At 31.0% G+C, this 9,083-nt stretch overlaps 1 protein-coding gene across 1 annotated transcript; it reads right to left on the bottom strand.

Annotated features, from left to right (window-relative positions):
• On the bottom strand, positions 1-6,041 carry LOC112759554 (uncharacterized). The gene is made up of 6 exons (XM_025808055.3): positions 3,482-6,041; positions 2,271-2,875; positions 1,868-1,968; positions 1,661-1,727; positions 1,484-1,578; positions 1-274 (listed from the first exon to the last, which is right to left on the bottom strand). Exons 1-5 carry the CDS (start codon positions 4,209-4,211, stop codon positions 1,540-1,542), a joined length of 1,542 nt encoding a protein of 513 aa, XP_025663840.1. The 5' UTR covers positions 4,212-6,041; the 3' UTR covers positions 1-274; positions 1,484-1,539.
• Positions 6,042-9,083: the final 3,042 nt, after the last annotated feature.

Raw genomic sequence — 9,083 nt, 5'->3', positions numbered from 1 at the left:
TGAAAGCATAATCAGTAGTTCTGATTCTATTATATGGACATTGCAATGGATTTGTATGTACATTCCAATAGTTGTTATATATATCTATATCAACAAAATGTTATTGATAACTAAATTCATTGTTTGCATTCTCTTGCACATTATAAAACCTGGTGTTTGAATGTTATCAACTATGTAAACACAAGCATGTTAGAATGGTGGGACAAAATGCAAAATAGAGGTGAAGACAACTAGAGATGGTTCCAAAGGATATGCTGCTGCAAAAGAACATGTCCTGCAAATAAAAGAGCAAACAAAAGGGATAAGGTGAAGTTCAATGCAATGAAATAAATATTTAGCTCATTCACCAGATAAATGGATTCAAGAGGAATCACTAATGGATAGATAAATTCTATCATATAGTTCAGATTATAAGACTGCTTATTACACTGGTGAACCACTTTTTTTTTTGCTTCAATATTTCAAAATTACAGAAGAAAGAGTTTAGAAATCAGAGGCACAAGTTTAGAAATGCAAACTAGAAACAAAGTTCTAGGTGGGAGCTATTTGATGCCTTCTACAATTAGAGAATACAGGAAATGGAGAGCAGTGAACCCAATTTTAAAGGGAACAACGGTAATCAATATAATGTTCCTAATACTTACAATCATGCAAAATAAGCAGCTAATGTTTATTCTCAATTAAGCAGATGGGAATGTACAATTAAGCCGGTAATGTTTTTCACTATTAGCTTTGGCCATGCCATGCACATTGAATGGCTACGAAGAAAGGTGACTTTCCATCACTCATGTTAAAGACTTTACAAACAAATAAATTAATTAATAATGAAGCTAGATGTGGGTGATGCAGGTGCTTTGCTTAGGGATACAGGAAAGTTGGTTTAGAAGCACTTGTAAACCATTACACAATAATGATTTAATATCTAGCATTAGATGAAGTTTTTTTTATAAGATATCAGTGCTTTTATATATGACCAATGTTAAGGCCTAATTCATTTCAACAAGCACATGATGAAATGTTCCTCTTAGTGTTTCACAGTTTCACCTAACTTTAATCAATTAATTGTGCAACGTGATAAATTATTATCGCCATAATGGGGACTAGTGTTTTATCTCTAAAATAGAGATAGCTATATCTGATCTGAAACTCTCTTGCTCAACTCTATCATATCATATAGTAGATGGCAGCAACTGACATCAATTATTATAAATTATTCAATTAAACCTATTAATCATGCAACATGAGAAAAGAAGGGAATTATAGATAAGCTTAGCTTGTGGGAAGAGAGGTCTATTCATCATGTCAACTAATTAAGAGTGATTTTATACAACAACAAACAGTATGTTCTATCTTTTAGCCAAGCTACATACAAAACCAATTCTTTCTTCAAAAAAATTCAGGTTCAAAAAATTGTGAGCCTTAAAAGAAATAACCTTAAGAACTGCAGATATACAATTTAGAGGACAACTGCAAAGAAACATACCTCCCTAAGACATCTGCATGCTCAAAAAATTCATCTGCATCAGTATTCACTATTCATTACCGCATCAGATTTCTCCACTTGTCCTTCAAATCAATCTGACAAAACCATTGGAGTTGTACTAAATGCTTACATCAAGAAAGAAACAAGGCAAACCACTTTGGGGAATATATTACATACTGCTTTTCTATCTTGAAATATGTTACTGTAAAAACTCAGAATTGCTTTCCAGTTTCCTGAGCCAAACCTGTATAAGAAAATATGGTCAATAATGGAAACACAAAACCATTAACTAAATTGAATAGTTTTCGATTTCAAGTAAAACTAACAACCAAGACAGTTCACCCTGAAACCTTTTGATTTGACTAGTTTAGAAATAGCACATACTTTTCCACACCAATTCTTAGTGCGTCCTCTTCCATTGGAGACCATCTTCTTTGCTTCCTTCTTAGTTGCACTCCAGTAGGATTATCTTTTGAATTATCCCTCTGCAACGATAAATAAATAACTAATATACCAATGCAAAGATACAAAGAAGTACAAAGTGAATGCATAGACCATTAATAATAATAATAATAATAATAATAATAATAATAATAATAATAATAATAATAGAATCTAGCAACTATCTTATTGTGTAAAGACCAGTCCTTAATGGTCCACATTTGCAAAACCCAAAGTTTTCACTGCATCACATTTTTTCCCCTCATTGAAAAAAGTTACCTTGAAAAAAATACCACCCTCAAGATCTATGCTCCCAGATTAAAATAGTTGATAAAAACATTATTACCTTATACCTACGAGTAGTACTGTTCTTCTCCATCGAATTGGGGCTTTCATGAGCAGTGCTGTTCTGCTCCATCAAATTGGGGATTTCATGAGCACTGCCGTTCTGCTCCATCAAATTGGGGATTTCATGAGCAGTGCTGTTCTGCTCCATCAAATTGGGGATTTCTTGAGCAGTGCTGTTTTGCTCCATCAAATTGGAGCTTTCATGAGCAGTATTGTTCTCCTCCATTAAATTGGGACACTGAACTTGAACTCTACTATGATGAACAGAAGACTTCTTCTCATGATCGGCATTGTTAGGTTGAAAAAGAACAATAGCCCTGGAAGTATTTAAGTTGGGCACATCTACATCCACACTCATGTTTTCCATGGGTCCTTCTTGATTTGTACCTTTCTGTGCAAGTTTCAATCCAACAGCATCAGATACATTCAATGCCTCAGGAAGAGATTCCTCAGCTACTTTAACTTCAGCACTAAACTCGGTACCATTTTTGCTCCCTGAATGTTCTGTTCCCAATTCCTCAGCAATAGATTTATTAACTCCTCTATGGCATCTAAGAAATGCAGGGAGCTTGCGTTTAAGTTGAGGATCACCTTTCTGGCTTGCTAATGAGGACATAGTATAGTACACGTGTAAATAACAAAGAATAGGAGTAGGATAGCAACTCATTAGCAGAATTATAAATTGTATCAGTTGTCACTTGTTTTCAATAATGAGCAAACCCATCATTTGCTAAAAGAAAATTCAAACTTAAACTGACCATGCTTGAAAAGAGTCCTCTGGTATGTGGAAAGCAAGAGAGCAAAAGGTAAAAGCATAAACCAAGTAAAGGAAGCATTTTTTCCCATTCACATTTCACATTTAGTAACTTAGTACTTCAGCCAATAATAAGCCGCAAATTTCTTTTCTAGTGGAAATAGCATGTGGCTAAATTATTATTTCTAGAGTACTAATTAACCATGCATAACCTTAGTTAAACAAGCAATGAAAAAACAAATAACAAATACATTTTAGAAACTCTTGTTATCAGAGACTCAAAACTAGATAGGGTTAACACTATCCAGCACCAAAAATTTGAGCTTGAAACGCTAAAACATCTAACACTATTGTGCATTGTACACTAATAACCAAAAGACAGAAAATTTGTAAGCAACACATGCAACACAAAAAAGAAAGACCATTAACATCAAAATCCACCAAATAGAACATACCCTTTTCCCCCTTTGCAGGCTCCTGGGTTCCATCAACAGAACCTTCAGCTCTCTCCTCCAACTGTTCCTTCCCCTCATGTCCACCATTCAACCCCACACCCTCCATCAACAAAACACTACTTGCCGATTCTTTCTTCATGCCCTTAAATGTCATTTCCGCTAACGTGTCAAGAAAACAAGGTCCCATCGTTTCCCAAACTTTCTGCAGATAAACCCTAACCGCGGAAAACGCATCGTACCGCGTATTCAACTTCGCCAACCTCTGATAAATCTCGGTGTCAACAACTGCAGCCTCGATGTTCTCCATCCACTGTGCAAGCTCGTAAGAGAACAGCTTGCTCCGGCTATGTTCCAATTTCAGCACGCGCCCAAACCAGATACGCGCCATGGCGGCTAAGTACTCCTTGCTGGGAACGCCGTCGGAGGTGGCGGAGAGGTACTTGACTGTGCATTCGACGGCGATGGCGCAGTAGGCTGTGCGCATGAAATCGAGGAGCGGAACGGCGTCGTTTCCGTCAATGGCTTCAATTTCCTCGAGTACCTCAAGAGCCTCTTCGGTGATTGAGGCATTGGTGATTTCGGATTGGAGGATGCGGAGGAGGAGGGTTTTCTTAAGTTTGTTATCGGGTTTGGAGAGATTAAGGGACTTAAGGAAGTCGGCGACGACGGAGTCGGGGGCGGAACTCCGGAGTTGGAATTCCGCAAGCCACCGCGAAATGTCGGGGTCCATTTGGATTTGTAATACCAAAAAAGTTTTGATCTTTGTTTAAGAAAAATTGGGGAAGAACGAGACAATTAGGGCTTGGTTTTTACTTTTTACTCGCTAGTAGTAACCCCAACTTGTTAAGTACGTCAGTGAAAAAAAAGAGGATAAGCTTTTCCCAAAAATGATAATTGTCATTTTTTATTTTTAATACACTAATATTAGAAAATATTTAACCAACTTTGCTTAATTTAATAGTCAATTCACGGGAATGGATTTTTTCCAATGGAAAAAAAATTGAATGATATTCAGTGTTTAATTTTATCATTTACTGTTCTTTCTCTTCTATTTAATTTAATTTTAGATCCACTTATATAATTAAAAGTGAGAGATCACACTTTATTCTCTTAAGTGTTCAAAAAAATAGAAAAGATCTATTTCTATCAATTCACTCGTTAAACAATTTTAAACTCGCATCGTATCCAGTAACTTACGGATTCCATAAATTTTTAAATAAAATTTAAATTTAAAAATTAAAAAATAATATAAAATTATTCAATTATATTTATTATTTATAATTATTTATATAATTAATAAAAACTAATTATTTTTATTAATGTAATAATTATTTAATTGTTTAGGTATCTACAAAATTATTTTATACTAATAATATATTAAAATTAAAATCAAATAATAATAATAAAATGTAGATAAATATTGTGGTTAGAAAAAAATTATCTACTAAACTCTTTTTAGTTCTCATTGTATTTAGATATAAATTTTATCTATATTTATTTGTAATTGTCAATTTTAGTATTTTTTAAAAATAACAAATATCCATTAAAAAGTATGAAAATGCATATTTTATTTCATATTGTCTATATAATATGAAAATACATAAGATAAAGAAAAATGTTAGAGAACTAAAAAATTTTATTTTTTTAGTTAATAATTAGTTAATAATATTTTAAACTGTAAACTAAAAATATATTATTAAATTATTAAATAAAAAAATTAAATTAGTAATTAATATTATTAATAAAAAATAATAAATTCTATTGATTTTCTAAAATTCCTTTAAAAAAAATTTAGAAAAAATACTGGTAATATATCTATGTACATGCAATACGGCTATTGATTTTTCTTTTCCTTCAATAAAATTATGTATTGGCCAATGAATTATAGCTCAAATGACATATTCTTCTTATACTCATCTAAGAGATTGTGGGTCCGAATCTCCCTATCTTTAATAATCTAACGCTAACGAACTATAACTCAAACAACATAGTATAAAAAATAATTTAAAATAATTACTCATTCTTTTAATTATTTTTTAATTGTTAAATAAAAAATTAAATTTTTTATATTTTTAAGAAATTATACATATTTAAATTTTTACCTCTTTAAATGTTAGGAGAATAATTAATAAGAAGAATTATTTCAAATCATTATATAATACTTCACATCAGAATTAATGAGATACACTTTATATAAGAATGAATAAGATATTAAAAGTATATCTAATATATTAGATAAACACAGTATTATGCATTTTTAATCAAATAAAAGTAGATGCTATTAGAGTGATTATGTAAATAATAAGAACTAAACCAAACCGTAGCAGAATAACACATAATAATAAGATATTTAATCATTTCATAAAAAAAAAATTGAAAGAAAAAAGCCACCACACTTTGGCCATATAGAAGCCTATTCAACATAGATTACATTATTATTTGCTACCTACCAATACAGTAAAACTATACTATAAAGTTGATCATAGTGATAATAATAGTAGACATAGTCTAATTGAAATCACATACAGTCCAAATTAAGCAAGAACTACATGAAAAAAAAAAAAAAAAAAAAGAAGAAGAAGAGAGAACACACAATACATATTACATAATATAGTGAATTATTGATGGATCGATGTTGCTTTTCTCTCTGAAATCCTGAATTCACAAAAGAGAGTGAAGGGAGGTAGAGAGGGACTTGATGGAAAAATGCCAAAGGATTTGAAGTTGCCCTTTTCAGGAGAAGAAAATCATCCTTAATAAATTAAGGAGAGATTCTTACTCGGCAGTGATCTTTTAACTTATTATTCTTTTGGAATTTGCAAGTATACATATTTTATATATGTATATAAATTTATGGAATTTGGTATACTATTATACCAACTACTATTACTATTACCACCACCATTATCATTACCACCACCACGATATCTTCTAATCTGTCAGGTCGTCTTAGCTTTTTAGCTCGGCGCAAGCCCACCAAAATTTCGATGTTTCGCCCTATAAATACCATGATTAAAAAAAAAGTTTGAAAAAAAATATCTTTAACTCTAAACTCTAAATAATACAAACTTACTTTGCATGAAGAGAAGAGCATCATGGGGTATGGAGGACTTGGATGTTACTAGCTACATGTTTTTGGTGATGGTGGTGTAAGAGGGTTTGGGATTGTAGCTATGAATTGGATGTTATAGGACTTTGTGTATGTGCTTGTTTTTATGGTCAATAATGGCAATAAAGGAGTGAGAGGACCTTAAGTACTTATTGTGATGTTGTAGTGTGACAATTTTTGTTTTTTCAAAAAGAAAAATTTAAAAGGAGGTTCCTAATTTAGCATCTTCCAAAGGATATGCCTTTGTCACCTCCATAATATTGTTCCACATATGATACACACTTTTTCCATTCTCCTCCCATAAAGTGTCTTCTTTTTGCCTATACCTTGTGCTTTATTATAGTCTTGAACAAAATAAGCCATCCATCCCAAGAACTTTTTATTTTTAATATTGGAGTGGTAGTGGTGTTTTTTTTAAATGTGGATTGTTGGGGTGTTATACTCAAATATGGAATCGTTTAACTAGAGAAGCAGAAATCAGACCGTTCGATTTATTAGAGGTACATAAATCGAACTGTTTGATTTCTAGAGGTATACAAATCGGACCGTTCGATTTGTAGAGGTACAGAAATCAGACCGTCCGATTTGTGTTAAAAAAATTAAAAAATTTAAAGTATAGAAATCGTACCCTCCAATTTGTGTACTTTCCACAATTTTAAAAAATACTGAAAATTACAATATTAAAGTATATCACCACTTTTATTTCCATAACAAAAAAAAATTAACCCCATCCCAACGGTCTAAATGCAGTTTTTAAATTTTTAAATGTTTTTCATAAAGCTATCCATGTTTGATAATTTTGTAGCTGTGAAGAGGACATTATTCCCATATTAGAGACGAAGAAAAATTTACGTGCATATAAAAAATTAACTACTAAATTAATTATTAAATATTTATATATGAATATATATGTTATATGCTTATCTTATTTTTAATATATATTTTATATCTTTGTATATATTTTATTTTTATATAAATAACTGATTTAATAACTAATTTTTAATATATAATAGTTTGAGAATAAACAGTGAATATGCTGTAATTGAAAAGTATTTGAAAATGTTTCTAGTGGGATAGCATTATTATATAATCTTAGTCGACTTATGAGTTATATATATACTGATGCTTTTTATTTATATTGTACACAAGATTATTGACTCATATTTATATTATGATCGAATTTGGTGTGGCCTATTAATTACTAAATAGTAGGATTTATACTCCATATATTTAATAGTGTGTAAAGACATAAACAGATTCATTCTAATATAAAATGAAGTTATCAAACACACTTCAATTTTGTCGGCGAAATCACTACATTGGCGTTGTAAATGCATGTCACTGTATTAGTGAAAATCATTATTAACAAATTAATTCTTAAATATTCACTAACTTATTTATGAATTATATGACCTTTTAAAGTATAATAATTGTGTTTAAATATTACATACAAAATACTTTTTTATGAAAATTTGCCTCTTCCCGAATAACATATTTGTTTTAGACAATCCTGTTATGAACCCAGATTTTCTAAAGATTGGAGCAATTTGACAAAACCACGGAAGACGAATCCATACAAATAGATTATATAATACCAATAAGAACGGATTTTTATTTTATTTTTTAATGATTTGGATTAAATTCTTATACATTATTATTGAAGCGAAAAGATGTTGAATGGCATCAGGTTAGGGCATGAGCCAGAGTATTTCATCTTATTCAAATTAATCAACCTTAACTAAAATTTTTTATGCATGAAATACATCAAATTTTTCATTTGCTTTCTAAGTTTAGTTCATTAATGACTGTCTTATCGCATTAGCATAACCCTCCTAGCTAGTTTTTGATAAATAATAAGCTCTCACTTTCATACTTTTATATAGCTTTTTTTTTCCTTATTGCATGGGTATGATTTCATTATATCTTAAGTGGCAAAAACATCATCAATAATCACATCATTATTCTTTGCCTTTGCTTTGCTACTTGCATCCATTTTCTTTTCTATTATGCTTGCCTTTTGTAATAGGATTTACTCCTTAAAGAGTATTTTGAGACAAATCTTTATAAATCAAGAAACAAGTGGGGTTTAATCAGTAACATTCAACACAAATGAATCGCTTCCATAGTGCATTAGGGAGTCTATCTTTATTTGTTACTTGCATTCATCATGGTAACAGAATAGAGCAAAATGATATTCTGAAGAGGCCAATTACATGAAAAAGTTGCAGAGGTATAAGAATTTGTTTTCATTTTCCACAATGAAGTAGTTCTATTCGTGAAAAACAGCAAAAGGAAGAAGAGAATAACTTTTTTTGAAGCCCAAATAAACAGTAGGACCCTACTTATAATTGGTTGGCCTATAATTTATTTATTTATTTGGGTGTATTTGATGGAAAAGGTTGTTTGAAAGCAAAGAATATGTTGGAAATGGAGGCCTATACAGCCACCAATATGGCCAGTGATAGAGCAGAAAACGAAAATATTTCTTCAACA

This window comes from Arachis hypogaea, chromosome 2 (genome assembly GCF_003086295.3).
Source record: "Arachis hypogaea cultivar Tifrunner chromosome 2, arahy.Tifrunner.gnm2.J5K5, whole genome shotgun sequence".
Classification (NCBI taxonomy): Eukaryota; Viridiplantae; Streptophyta; class Magnoliopsida; order Fabales; family Fabaceae; genus Arachis; species Arachis hypogaea.
Note: the sequence above shows the minus strand (reverse complement) of the source record. Positions and strands in the feature narration are given on the sequence as shown.